General features: G+C 42.4%; 1 protein-coding gene across 1 annotated transcript in view; it reads left to right on the top strand.

Moving 5' to 3' along the window:
• Positions 1-15,711, top strand: part of GALNTL6 (polypeptide N-acetylgalactosaminyltransferase like 6) — a 1,035,585-nt gene that overhangs the window by 770,930 nt on the left and 248,944 nt on the right. The window contains exon 6 of the mRNA XM_030192221.1: positions 12,348-12,531. Coding sequence (XP_030048081.1) covers positions 12,348-12,531 — 184 coding nt within the window. The remainder of the gene's footprint in view (positions 1-12,347; positions 12,532-15,711) is intronic.

Here is a 15,711-nt window from a genome sequence, read left to right as displayed (position 1 = left end):
TGGCAAGGGTGTTTCATTTAAAACTAAAAGAGTTACTACATGATATATGCAAAAAACACATACTTGGTGTGCCTCTTGCAAAAATTGAATTTCAAAAGCGTGGTTTACCTAACGCTCATATATTAATTATCTTGAAAGAGGAACATAAGCCGAAAAGAAAGGAAATAATTGACCAAATTGTATGCACTGAAATTCCTGAAATAAACAACTTTCTACGTCTGCATGGAATAGTTGCTGAACATATGATACATGGCCCATGCAGTGACCATAACTTACATTTTCCCTGCATGCTTAATGGGAAATGCTCTAAACAGTTTCCAAAACTCTTCCAAAATGAAACTATTGAGAACTGTGACGGATATCCTAAATACCGCAGAAGGGATAATGGCGTAGGTACACTCTTAAATGAAAAATTCATTAATAACACTTGGGTAGTCTCTTATAACCCTTTCTTACTTTTAAAGTACAATTCCCATATAAATGTGGAAGTATGTGCATCTATTAAAAGTGTCAAGTACTTCTTTAAATATGTCTATAAAAGACACGATTGTGCCAATGTGGTTATTACAGAGCACCAAACTTTACAACATGATGAAATTAAAAGTTTACTGACTCTAGATATGTTAGTGCTCCCAAAGCTGCATGGCAATTAAACAGCTTTGAAATGCATCACCAATCACATACTATCCAGAGATTGGAAGTACTTCTGTTTTGTCAAAAGTATAGTACATAGGAATATCTACGTACAAAACGGTCTTTGGAGGATTCTCTTCTGCATTAAGTTTAAACCACGCTGTTAAAGTGGTGTCCTTTGTTCTGGCTCTTTGTACTGCAGCCTCAACTTCGTGAGGATGAAAAACAATGCTTTGTTGATCTGGTCTGTAGTTAGAGACTACACTTAAGCTGGTTTGGGTATTCTTCGGTATGGGAGTCATAATAATGTTGCCATTTTGAGGGGGGAGGGAATAGGCCCTGAGGTAGCATTAAAGTTATGTTTGAGTGCAAATAGCTTATAAGTAAATTAGGGGCTGATTTGAGAAGGTAACTAGAGCAGTTATCAAGTAGGCATTGTGATTTAGCGTATTTTTGAAGAGTGCATTTGTAAGTGGGGGAAAAGCCAACCAGATTCTGTCTGCTTGGGAGCATATTGGTGAAGGATCATATAGATTAAGAAAATGATCTATTGATGTTAGGGAGTTATTTAATTCTTGTCTGATTTTAGTTATTTTCTGCTTGAAATATGATGCCAATTGATCAGCTTTTGGAATGGGTTCATTTGTAATCATTACAGGTTAAGCATTCAATAGCTTATGTACCAGTGTGTAAAGTTTTTATATGAATTGACTGTTTTTTTCACCTGTAAGTTTTGAATAGTAAGTGGTTTTTGCTTTCATAATCAATTCCTATGTGTCCATTGTTCATTGGATTTGTTTTTCATCCAAATTCTTTTCTGTCTTCTACATTTATTTATTTATTTTATTTTATTTATTTATTTATTTATATTTATTTATTTATTAGGATTTATTTACTGCCTTTTTGAAAAAATTCACTTGAGGTAGTGTACAGTAACAGTAAATCAAACATAAGCAATAGACAATTACAGCAGTAAAAATATTCAAATAACAATACAAAGTATGGCATAATATACTACTTACAATGTCAACACAATATGTAACAGAACATTTTAATAGACAGCGTAGGGTATAAGCAAAGAGTTAGAAAATAAGGTGACTAATTTAAAGAAAGTTGCACATGAGGTCAGAGAGGTGATTAAATGTTATCTCAGCTAGGCTAGGAGTGGATAAACATGTTCTGCTGCAATATATGCAGCCTGTGTCACTCCTTGTGTGTGTGTGTGTGTGTGTGTGTGTGTCTGTGTGTGTGTGTGTGTGTGTGTGTGTGTGTGTGTGTCAGTGGCGTAGCCAAATAGCCAATTTTTGGTGGATCTGAGCCCAAAGTGGGTTGACACAAAATTAATTTTCTCTCTGCCCCGCCCCTTTCTCCCCCCACTCTCCACCCCTCTCTGGCACCTCCCAACTTTAGTTCATAAAGATTCACAAGCTCTGTCACCTGAAAACTTCCTCCGAAGACAGCCAGATATCCCTTTTACCAAGCTTGGCAGGCAGCAGTAGCAACAACTCCTTGAGTGACCAAAGCTGGCACAAGGATGTTGCTGCCTTCTGCCAAGCTTAGTAGAAGGGATTTTTGGTTGCCTTCAGAGGAGGTCCACAGCTCATGTAGCTTGGGGATCCCCACCAGCTACATACAGCAAGGGTCAGGACTAGTGTTAGACATGCTAGGGCCGAGGGCAGAAAATAAAGAAGCCCCCCCCCCACACACACACACACACACATTCCCTCTTTTCACTGCCTCCCCTCCAATCTTCCCACCTACTATTACAATCACACTGACAAACTCTCACCAAATACAGAACAATGGATCACAAATTAGAAATAAATATATGTAGACAAAAATTGAATTGGAACTTCAGCATGTACTTCTACAGTGGAGAAATAAAATCAGAAATGTTTTCTTTTTCTACTGAACATAATAAAATGACATTCGCTATGCACATTAGAGAGTTGCATGGGGTCAGAAATCCCCACCCGTCCCCTCCTGTCCCTGTGGGAATCTAACCCGTCTTCTGATGTATTTCCTGTTTCCGCAAGGGCGGAACCATGCGAGGGAAGGCTGGAGCCAAGCCTGCTGCCTTAAATGCCGGCGCCACTACTCGAGGAAAAATACAATATTTAAAGGCAGGGCGGAGGCAGGAAGGAAATGAGGGCTATCGGGGAGCTGAGGGCACACAGGAGATGATGGACGACCTGCGGAGTGGGGGAGCCTGCAGCTCACAGGGTGGGGGGAGGAGAGTCAAGCCGGCTTGCAACAACTGACTCGCAAGATGCCAATAAATTTAACAACCGGCTCTTGCGAGCCGGTGCGAGCTGGCTCCAGCACACCACTGCCTTAACCCGTACATTTAAGCGGACTATGTCACGATATACATCCCTTACAAACATGATGTAACAGAAATCAACAATGAAATCAAACTCAGCTTGAACATTATAAACTCATGGGCGAATGCATTTCAACTAAAACTCAACGCAGAAAAAACACACTGCCTCATCCTCTCATCCCAATACAACATGAATAAACCCACTAACATAAGCACCCCAGACTACACCCTTCCTGTTTCAGACAGCCTGAAAATTCTCGGAGTCACAATAGATCGAAACCTCACGCTAGAAAGCCAAGCGAAATCTGTAACAAAGAAAATGTTCCACTCAATGTGGAAACTCAAACGAGTAAAACCTTTCTTCCCAAGGGAAATATTTTGCAACTTGGTACAATCAATGGTACTGAGCTACCTAGACTACTGTAATGGAATCTATGCGGTATGCAAAGAAATAATCATTAAAAAACTCCAAACTGTTCAAAACACTGCAGCCAGGCTTATATTTGGTAAAACCAGATTTGAAAGCACCAAACCCCTACGAGAAAAACTGCATTTGCTCCCAATCAAGGAACATATTGCGTTCAAAATCTACACTCTGGTTCATAAAATCATCTACGGCGAAGCCCCGGGATACATGTTAAACCTCATAGGCCTACCAACCAGAAACACAACAAGATCAACACGCTCATACCTAAACCTTCACCACCCAAGCTCCAAAGGACTCAAATACAAATCAACCTATGCATCCAGCTTCTCCTATATAAGCACGCAACTTTGGAACGCACTACCAAACGCCGCGAAAACAACGTATGATCTACCAAACTTCCGGAAATCACTAAAGACTGACTTGTTCAAAAAGGCATAACCTAACGATCCAACTTAAATGCCTGAATCCTGCAACACAACGATACTAATACTTGAACTGGACATAACGCTTCCTCCTTTCTATTCCCTTATGTGTCTGTTACACATGCACTTTATTATACCACTAATAAAAAAGGCCCGTTTCTAACACAAATGAAACGGGCGCTAGCAAGGTTTTCCTCGGAGTGTGTATGTTTGAGAGAGTGTGTGTGAGAGTGACTGTGTGAGAGAGAGAGAGAATGTGTGAGTGTGTGTGTGTGACAGAGAGAGAGTGAGTCTGGGTACAAGTTTGTCTATGAGAGAGAGAGTGTGTGTGTGTGTGTGTGTGAGAATGAGAGTGTGTGCAAGTGCGTATGTGAGACACAGTGAGTGTGAGAGAGTGTGTTTCACACAGATACAGTGTGTGAGACCGAGAGAGTGTGAGAGAGTATGCGTGCGATACACAGACTCTCTGTGAGACCGAGAGAGTGTGTGAGAGTGACAGTGTGAAACATAGAGAGTGAATGTGATACAGTGAGAGACAGTGTGTGTGAGTGAGAGAAAGACACTGAGTGTGTGAGAGAGAGAGTGTGTGTGATACAGAGAGTGTATGTGTGACAGATACCCCCCCCCCCTCTGGTCTCAGGCCCTCCCCCCTCTGAGTGCTGAGGACCCCCTCCCCCCTATGGTATCAGGACCCCTTCCCCCTCCTGTCTCAGGACCCCCTCTGGTCTGAGGACCCCCCCCCCTGGGCAGAAGCAGGCTTTTCAAGTCATTTAATAAGAACCAAACTCATCTTACTCTTTCTTTGATCTGTGTGGCGGTGGCTCAGAAAATAGCCTTTGGGTTTTTAAGAGAATCAAGCAAGACGCACAGCTTCACTTTTCCTTAGGCGCCCCCATTTGCGCCCTTTTTGGCTTTGGGTTTGGCAGCCTTTGCTGGGCTTTTCTTCACCTTCGGTTTCTCTGCTTTAGCTTTAGCCGGGCTCTTAGCTGCTTTCTTGGGTTTAACCGCTTTCGGGTTTTGGGGGCTCTTGGCTACCATCTTGGTATCGGCTGCTGACGGTTTCTTGGCTCTCTTTGGACTCTTTGTCACTCCCGCCGATGCCGCCTTTCGGGTTCTTCATGGCCGGTTTCTTCTTCACGTCGTAGCCCGACGATGCCAGAGCCTTCTTCAGGGCAGCCAGGGACATGCCATTGCGCTCCTTTGAAGCTGACACAGCCTTCACGATGAGCTCGGAGACGCTTGGGCCCGATGATGCGCGCTTTCACCGCTTCAGCCGGCTTCTTCACCTTTTTCTTGGCCGCGCCTGGAGCCGCCATTGGTGCAGTGGCTGATGCTGCTGCCGCTGGAGCGGTTTCTGCCATTCTCCCTTTCGTTCTGCGAGGGCGGGAGGCGCGGGAGCTGGGAACTGTCGAGGAAGGCACTGTCTATCCAACTGGAACAACTTTAGCTAATGTTTTCAAGGCAGGCGGGTTTGTTTCAGACCGTTCATTGGCTCCTCTGTCTTGTGACGTTGTGGGACAGTGAGAGCCAATGAAACAGTGAACTACAGACTTACGAACCCTACACTGCCACAGTGCCACGGAGTCAACTTCAGAACGTTGGAGGTGCTTTTTATTATATAGGATAATATCACTCTGTATTTGTCATACCGGAAAGGCGATCGCCTCACGGTACTATGTAAGCCACATTGAGCCTGCAAATAGGTGGGAAAATGTGGGATACAAATGCAACAAATAAATAAATAGATTTGTTTATTTTCTTTTGAGTGTATGGCGATGATGGCTATGCAAGGAAGGGAAACAGAGACTACCCTAACCATCTTCAATTCCCTCCCTCCCACACACACACACACACACACACCATCCATCTACCTCTCCTCCAGTCCTGGATGTCCTCTCCACACATACCTCACATCACCTTGGTGGTCTAGTGGCTTGCTTCAGGGCAGAGAGCAATCAAAGAGAGGGTCCAAAAGTACACAAAGTCAAGCAGCAAAAAAAGCACAAAAGGGCTTTAAAAACTTGTGAGGACTGATTGCAGTTAGACCCCTGAGGCAGGCGCGTTGGAGTGCCAAAACACGGCCTGTGTCGGGTTCTCTTTTATTAAAGATTGTATCATTGTTCCAGTTCTTGAGGCCCTTTTGTGCTTTTTTTTTGCTGCTTGCTTCAGGGCAGGAATGGTCCCCATGCTTTCCTGCCTTCTGCCACTGGTCCTCTCGCTGCCGCCGCTTGTTTAAAATGGCCGCCAATTTTTAAACAAGTGTCAGCGGCAAAAGGGTCAGTGGTAATGGGCAGGAAAGCATGGGGACCTTTTCTGCCCCGAAGCAAGCCTCTAGACCACCAGGGTGATCTGAGGTATGGAGGGAAAACAAAGCTCTGTTTTATGTTCTGTAGGAACCCCGCAGGACCTGGGTCCATCCCCGCAGGATCCCCGTGGACCTTGGTCCATCCCCAAAGGATCCCCACGGTCCTGAAGGTGATCCCTGTGGGACCCCCACAGTATCCGCAGGAATCCCGCTATCCCTGTTCAGCTCTCTAATGCACATTTCTCAAGCTAACATATTTCAGTTAATACATTCAAAATACCTTTGTTGTCTGGTCATTTTATTTTTCCATCATGTTGGTTCCAGTTTCTCTTTTCCATTTTCCTGTCTTTCTGTTAATTCTCCTTCAAGCAGCTGCTGTTCATTTGTCTTTTCTCCACTCTCATTGCTACACTTTCCATCTGACATACTGATCCTTCATTTTAGCTCTTTCCTATCTTTTTTCTTTCCTGCTCTCTGTCCACTCAGATTTCATTCTCTAACCCCTTTCCTTCTTTTTACTTTTCAGATACCTATCAGATTTCCATCTCCCTCTTTCACCCACTAGCTCTCCTATTCCCCATCTCACTCCTTCCCTAGCCTTCCATCTTGAATCTACACCCCATTATCATATTTCTACCCTCTGTAATCATATCCTCCTCATGTTCATTTCCTTACCACCCCTCTTGGCCTCTCTCGTATGATTCCACCATCCCAGTGTCTCCCTCCTTCCAACTCTTCTAGCCCAGCATCTGCACCCTCTTTCTCCTTTAATGATTTTGGTTTTGTTGACAACTGAGCTAGCATTAATATAACCTATGTCCAGTCCGGGTTTTGCTTCCATTGAAAGCAATGGAAGTAAAACCCAGACTGGCTCAATCTGTCCTCCTTTTTCTGGAGCCATATGGTAACCCTACCTATGGGCAGGGATAGGTAGGAATGTTTATCAGTAATTGACAATGCGTTTGTTGTATGAGGTTTTTCAAAGTTTTTTGTTATGATACTTAGTGGGAAATGTGATGTTTGGAGCAATATGAACCAGGTATTGAGATTCTAAAGTAAAAGGATTATATTGGTATCTGTGCCTAGGGGAGTATATCATAGGGTTATTATAGATGAATTCAAAAGCATTGGTGTAATGACTTCTGTGTCTTGATAGAGTAGGTAAAGTAAAAAGTATAACAAGATTTGTAGCAATCTCATTATACAGCACTGAGAAAAGTGATTTTATTTATTTGTTTCTTTGATAATTGCACATAATGTAATATGAGGTAAAGATGGTGAAGAAACAATTTTGATTCCTAGTGATGTTAGAATGTATCTATCAGTTCTTGCAAACCAAAACAGACAAGGAATGGTAAGAAATACTGTCTGTGTCAGACTACAGCATTAAAAAGACCTGAATTAGAGCGAGGAGTCAAATAATGAGAACATAGAAGGGTATGAGATAAACTAATTATACATAAATGAGTTAACAAATAGTAAACTCACTGACATCTGTGCAAGTCCAAGTAGCAGGAAATGATGCGCTTTGGTATTCCATTATTGTTGGCTGTTAGTTCTTAGGTCAGTGGAATGTGTTTGTCAAGGTACTCTCGAAGTTACTCACGAAGGGTATTGACTAACAAACCTGATTCAGAGACCTTCCAAAAATGATGCCAAAGTCATGCAGAAAGGGAAGCAAGCCTCAGCAGTTGTAGGCAGATTCAAACTGGAGCGGGGGGTGATATAATCACAGTACCGAAACAGTACTAGTTACGCTCATGAATAAATTCAAACAAACGATTGCAACCGGCAAGAATATATTACTTCTACAATTCGACATGTCAAGTGCCTGGTTGATCATGGAATCCTACTACACATCCTTGAATACTTCGGTATCGGAGGCAACGTTCTTAATTGGTTTAAAGGATTCCTAACTACACTCTCATATCAAGTGACATCAAATTCGACGACATCAGTCACATGGACACTGAATGTGGAGTTCCACAGGGATCTCCCCTCTCACCGACTATATTCAACCTAATGATGACACCCTTGGCCAAACTACTATCAAAGCAAAACCTCAACCCATACATTTACGCTGATGATGTAACGATTTACATCCCATTCAAACAAGACCTAAAAGAAATTTCCAATGAAATCAACCAAAGTCTACATATCATGCACTCCTGGGCAGATGCCTTTCAGTTAAAACTCAATGCAGAAAAAACCCAATGCCTAATACTCACCTCCCAACACAAAATGAGCAAATTTACCACCATCAACACCCCAAAACTAAATCTACCAATTTCGGAAACCCTGAAAATTCTTGGAGTCACTGTTGACCGGCACCTAACACTTGAGAATCACGTGAAAATCACATGGAGGAGTGGCCTAGTGGTTAGGGTGGTGGACTTTGGTCCTGGGGAACTGAGGAACTGAGTTCGATTCCCGGCACAGGCAGCTCCTTATGACTCTGGGCAAGTCACTTAACCCTCCATTGCCCACCGCATTGAGCCTGCCATGAGTGGGAAAGTGCGGGGTACAAATGTAACAAAAAAAAGAAACCAAAAAGATGTTCCATTCAATGTGGAAATTAAAAAGAGTAAAACCATTCTTCCCAAGACCCGTTTTCCGGAATCTGGTACAATCATTAGTACTCAGTCACCTAGACTACTGCAACTCACTCTACGCTGGCTGCAAAGAGCAAATACTCAAAAAACTCCAGACAGCCCAGAACACAGCAGCCAGACTCATATTTGGAATAACAAAATACAAAAGTGCAAAGCCCCTACGAGAGAAGCTACACTGGTTACCACTCAAAGAACGCATCACGTTCAAAGTATGTACCCTAGAACATAAAATCATCCACGGTGAGGCCCCAGCTTACATGTCTGACCTGATTGACCTACCACCCAGGAATGCCAAAAGATCATCTCGCACATTCCTTAATCTTCATTTCCCCAACTGCAAAGGCCTAAAATATAAACTAATGCCACGCAACGTAAAAGCGACCTATGAACTGACCAACTTCCGCAAACTGCTGAAGACCCATCTCTTCGACAAGACATACCACAAAGACCAAAACATGTGAAATCCCCACATATATCTAATAATGTTAAGAATGCCTTACATTATATCATTATCATGTTTTCCATTACCATGCCCCCCAAAATACTTCTGTAACACTAAATGTCAATTCTCCTATCATTTCCACTATCCATGATATATTGTGAGCCATATTGAGACTGCAAAGAGGTGGGATAATGTGGGATACAAATGCAACAAAATAAATAAATAAAATATCAACCGCTCGGCACAACTTCTGATTGGTTTGTTGCAATGTAGTGGTAAAGGAAGGTCTAATATAGCCTTCTAGGTGGACTGAATCTCTGAACTGCAGATACTAATGATGTTTAGAGTGTGTAGGGTGGATTTCGATGTTTCAGTAGCTGTATTCAAGTTCAGAGGATAAGAGACCTTATTAGGTACTAGAATGTGGGACCTTCTTCTTCTGAGGGATCGAACCTTGATAAAGTTCGAAGTGATGCCTACTTTTTACTACAGTTTTACTACTTTTTACTACAGTTTTACTACTGTTTTATTAAAATTCTATTAACTTTGTATTTCAAATTACTATGTAAGCCGCATTGAGCCTGCATTATGTGGGAAAGCGCGGGGTACAAATGTAATAATAATAATAATAATGCCTGAGGTGCGATGCGTCACTGCCTATTGTGGAAGGTGCTTTCTGGCATCACCAACTGTCTGACTGGCTTGAAATTATGTTTTCTTCTGGTGCACCCAGGCTGTTCTGGTATCTTTTTTCTGCCATTCATCTTGAAATGTTGTTTTTCTCTTTTCTCTCTTCTGTATCATTTCTCAGTTGTTCTCATTATTCTTTTCTTTGATTTGGCATGAAACCATAAATTTGCATCAGTTGTCTTTCAAAGTTTGATATTTCTCTTTGAGTAACCTCTAGATAAAAATGAGGGATTAGTGGCATAAAAATAGCAGAACAATAGCTCTTTTTAATCATAGATATAGTTTGGAGTAGGAACAGGGTGGGAGGGTTACGAACCCCTAAATGTTACAGATGCTAATGCTGAATTGTCCCCCCTCCTTCACTACCAGTATCACCGCCTTACTCTTTGCCCCTTCCTCCAAAGTAAGCATATAAATTATACTCATGCTTTTAATCTTCAAGAATTAATTTAGCAATAGTTAATGTTTTCATTAGTTTCTGTAACTAAGACCTGTGGCATTGGGTCCATGAACAAGTTCACTATAGCCTATAACTGCAAAAGGAGTTTTACCTTCACATGAAGTTTCTGCACTATTGCTTCTACTATCATTAGCCCTAGTGTTTAAACTAAGCTGGAGATGTGAGTAACTTTCCTTCAATAGTGTGACTTGCGCAAGCTGCATTATTCTATCCTATATAATAATTCTCACCTCCAACGTTCTGTGCGTCTTGCTGCCTGTGTCCATGGCTTCTTCGGAGTTGGTCTGCTAGGCTCTGTAGCCCAGGCTGACATCACGTAGAATGCCAGAGCCGGAAGAGGAGGGGCAAAAGGGGCAGGGCACAGGGGTGGAGGCGGAGCTTGAAAGAGAAACAGAAGCGTTGAGGGGCGGAGTAGCTGACAGCGTCGTGACCAATGGCAGAGAAAGAAAGGTCTGAGCCCTCCTTGGGCATGAGCGGAGGGGGCAGAGCCATGCAGAGCATGCTGCTGTGTCAAGCCGGCGCGCGGATGCGCTCTTGCGTTCCCGCGCTGGGCGCGGGGGAGGAGGGACCTCAGGAGTCAGAGCAGCACTGCAGAGGAGGAAAGCAGGTGACGGCCGCAGCTGCCCCTCCGAGCCCCATGGGAGGGTGTGTGTGCAGCCACCACGACTCCTTGGGAGGGAGGGACCCTGAAACTGGGAGGGAGGGACCCTGAAACTCAGAGGGAGGCGGGACGACCCTGAAAGTCGGAGGAAGGGAGGAAGGGAACGACCCTGAAAGTCGAGGAAGAGAGGGAGGAAACGACCCTGGAACTGGGAGGAAGGGAAGGAGGGGGAAGGGAAGGGGGAGGAAGGGAGGGGGAGGGGGCCCCTGGCACACATTCTCATTCTCACACACACACTCTCTCTCTCATAGACGCACTCGCACCCAGTCTCACTCTCTCTCTGTCACACACACACACACACTCGCACATTCACTCTCTCTCTCACACAGTCACTCTCACACACACTCTCTCAAACATACACAATCCGAGGAAACGGGCCTTTTTTACTTGTTTTTTAATAAGGACCTGCTTTGAGTGTATTTGTCACACCTAATATGTGTATTAGTTCTTCATTCCTACTGAATAAAACAAAGTTACCACCAATTAATACATGTTATTGGCAAATAGCATGCGTTGGTCAACCCTGTGCATTATTGCAGTAACACAGATTGTCAGAGGTAATGGAGATTTATAGGTGAATCCTAGAATTTCTCCTGATTCATTGCTTTAAGCACAAGTATTAGCATCCCCTCCCCACACCCCCACATGTACTTTCAAAGGGGTCTTTTTTTTAACTAAAGTTTAGCTCGAGTTATCTGCAGCAGGGCCCATTTTATTTCTATGGGCCCTGCTGCAGATAACTCGAGCTAAGCTTTAGTAAAAGATTCCCATAGTTTGGCAATTAAATTTTGTGTGCCTATCGATCATTTACATCTTGTCAATAAATGTAAAATAATTGCATCCACCAGTAAAGCCAAAGCCTGTATTTCTCATCTGAACCAAGAAACCAGGGTCCTGATTTATTAAATCTTTCTGCTGCGGTGGCCAATATATGCTACATTGCACAAGGAGCAGAAATTTAGCCACTTGTCAAATGTTCAGAATTTAAAGATGCATAAATATGAGATTGTCCTCTGGCTCACTAAGCCAAAGGAAGGACTAATTCAATTCTTTCCAACTCTGCTGACTGTGTCTCTGGCTGACAGATTGGGGACAGCTTGCAGCAAGGGAATGACAGAGATATAGATGATGGGGCCTTCGTGGGTCTCGCTACACTGTGACTTCCTTAAAGAAAGCTGTAAATGTTTCTAATCATTGCCCAGCTGCACAAAGTTAAGTTTTAGATAGTGGTGTGATGCTGATACAGATAGCAAGAAGCTTTGGAGAATAAAGTCTTCATGCTCCTTGGAGACCTGCAGGATTCACTTTTCTGTAATATGATGGATGGTCTGACTAAATGTGTCTTCTCCTATTTTGTGCTTTCATCTTTCAGACCAGATTGCCCTAAACCACAAAACAATTGTATGTCCCATGATCGATGTCATTGACCACAATCACTTTGGGTACGAAGCACAAGCAGGAGATGCCATGCGGGGAGCCTTTGACTGGGAAATGTACTACAAACGAATTCCAATTCCTCCTGAGCTCCAGAGGGCCGATCCCAGTGACCCGTTTGCGTAAGTAGAAGTGAAAAAGAGGGGAAAGGGGGAGAAAGAGAGTAAGAAAAAAAAGAGAGAAAAGGCACACGGTAACTGTAGTACAAATGGCATCACTCTGGAGAGGAATTAACCATAATTAAAGGCAATGAAAGCAAATTGCAAAACAATGAAAGGTCAAAAGAACACATTGTCTCCCTTCTGTACAGAGAGGGACAAAGAAAAATATTCTAGTCAACTGAAGAATATAAAAGTAACAAAAGAAAAAACTAGATTCTTGCTTTATTACATCCGACAGCATTTTTTTTTCAGCAAGCTTCAGCTTATAATTTCCGCACTGAAGACAGTGCAGCTGTAAATAGATGCACCAGAAGCAGAGCCCGTATATTACATTATCAGATACTTGGGTTATGATTAATGGAGTTGCTGTATACATTGCTTTAATTTAAGCACAGGGGTATTCAGCCAGCACAGCACTGAGGTTCCTATAAATAACCCCTGATAAACCTGCTCCTGATAAAACTTTTCTACGGATAAGATAATTCACAGCAACAATCGATGAGTCCCCATAAAGTTCCAGTTCTGTTTAATTGTATTCTTCTTGTCAGGTAACAGAGCAGTAGAATTTGCTCTCGTCTACGGGGAGAAAGAGTGAGAGGCCCTTTTCTTTTTCCATTAAATCTGCAAATCACATGTGCAGCTCAAATCTTTCCATCACTGGCAGTGGGATTTGCTCTAGCTCTCCCTTGATCCAGCCCTAAAATTTCCACAACGCGCTTGCATTTTCTGCCCACACCCTGCCATTCAGTCTCTAAGGAATTCCCGATTCTTAAAACTATGTTGCTATTTGAAACAGTGGGCCAGACTCATAACATTGACTTTCCTTGGGGTAGTCGGTAATATTTATGGCAAACATGTAAGCAGGTTCTGCCTTTCTTTCTGTGTAAAACAAGCAGGTTTTGCAGCTCAGCTAAGGCCTGGTGCAGCTAGAGGGTTCGTTTTTATAGCAGCATGCCCAGGGGATGACACTCCATAAAAGAGCATATCAGATATGCTTTCAGTTCAGAAGACCAAAATAAACTTTGCCTCTGAATTTTGGCCTGAATTGTGGACTGAGTGAAGCATCACATTAAAAGCAACACAGCTAATTAGGACAAGCATGATCAGCATTTATTTGTTATTTTTATTTATATTTATTTACCTCATTCCTTTGCAATGATAACTCAAAGCAAGTTACATTCAAGTGTAGTAGGTATTTGTCTAATTAATAAACTGAATTATGGCAATGGCATACATTAAAGGCCAATTAATAGTTATTATTAAGTTATAATGCACATTATTTGGCCATAACACAGTTTCAATCAGACCTGGTGCAAGAAAAATGATAATGAGCTCCTTTATATGGAAATGCATGCAGACTAGCAGAATATGTATTACGCGGACATTAAGCCATATCTATGTTATATGAATATTCTTTCATGTTGCCTATTATAGAATCATTTGTTAGGCTGTTGACAAAATTGTAAGTTTTATGTCAAGCTGTACCTGCTGTACACCACCTTGGGTGAATATCTTTATAAAGGTGGTTAATAAATCCCAATAAATAAATATATAGATCAAATAATATATCTAAGATAAACTTTAAAGTCTGTGTTATTCTAAGAAAGTTAATGGCACCGTTTCAGAGGAGCATCAGCACCCATTATGTAATCCAATGTTCCTAGGCAGTCATATTTTAAAGGGGCTGGTAGGTAGTAAGTGACTCCCCTCCCAACATCACTGTCTGCCTCTAAAGGACTTATAGTTCAATCTCATCACAGGTCTGCCATCTTTTCAAGGCCCCATTTCCTGTCAAGAAATTTACCCCCATGCACCTTGACCCCTACTCCTCCAACCTATCCCAAGCCTGCCTTCAATGCCTAGGGTCCAGTGGGTGCTGGAATGATTTCCACTCACACAGCCAGAGCCACTTCACAGCTGAAGAACAAAATGGTAGTTATGGTTGACCAGTGCCATTTTGGAAAATTGTGTTCATTCCTGCCTATTCTCTAACCCAGGGATCTTAGAAGGTAAGCTTGGGTGAAGGTGGGTTGCATGGGGTAACTTCATTTTTTTTTTTGAAGGGGACATGACCATGGGAAAGAGGATTGGCCTGAAATGAAACTAGACAATGAGTGCTTTCTGGGTGACTGGGGTGCAAGAGGGGTACCATAGAACCTCCATGAATTTTAAAATGTGGGCAGAAAAAAAAAACTTTTCACGTGCCAGCCACTTCAAAACATGGTGATCCACAATGAAAAGTGGCTATATAGATTTTCTGCAGGTGGGAATAAAGTTCCCAGCCAAAGGAAAACAAAGATATTACCACAGGATTTGATAAACTGCAGTTCTCAGGTACCGGAATTTGGTGAATCCTGCAGGAATTATTTTTCTGCTGCAAAATAGTGCAGAAATGTGGGGGGTTTTTTTGTTCAACCCAGTAAATTGGCCTCTGTACCTAAGGCAAAGGAGGGTGCAGTGACTTGCCCAAGATTAGATTTAAGAATCAGGCAATTATTTAACAAACATATAATAATCATGATCTACAAAAATGGAGTGAGTTCATTTGCTTGAACAATTTTGATATAGAACATTTTCTACCAACTGATTTAATTTCCTATAATTCTGGAAGGGAAGAATCCCCAGAAATAAGTTATGCCAACAGACAGTTATGTAAAAATCACTGTAATACTTTTGCCTAATATTTTGGGACCCCTTTTAATAAAGTATAGTAAAGTTTTACATTTACCCTGCAGGAAGTGCAAATCATATGTGTAAGTTGTTGAGTGCATTCCCAGTATGTTTCCATATAGTACCACATAGAAAAATGTACTTACTATTTTGTATCCTGTGCTTTTCCCCTCATGGCAGGTTCAATGTGGCTTACATATTGTATACAGGTACTTATTTGTACCTGGGGCAATGGAGGGTTAAGTGACTTGCCCAGAGTCACAAGGAGCTGCCTGTGCCTGAAGTGGGAATTGAACTCAGTGCCTCAGTTCCCCAAGACCAAAGTCCACCACCCTAACCACTAGGCCACTCCTCCACTATGAATTCAGAGCCCCATTTTAAAGAGAATGTAGAAATCAGGATTGAGGTGCCCAAGTCCCAGGCTATGCTGATGGCTTTTATGGCACTGCACCATGTTTTTGATTGAGGTTT

Source organism: Microcaecilia unicolor, chromosome 2 (genome assembly GCF_901765095.1).
Source record: "Microcaecilia unicolor chromosome 2, aMicUni1.1, whole genome shotgun sequence".
Lineage (NCBI taxonomy): Eukaryota > Metazoa > Chordata > Amphibia > Gymnophiona > Siphonopidae > Microcaecilia > Microcaecilia unicolor.
Note: the sequence above shows the minus strand (reverse complement) of the source record. Positions and strands in the feature narration are given on the sequence as shown.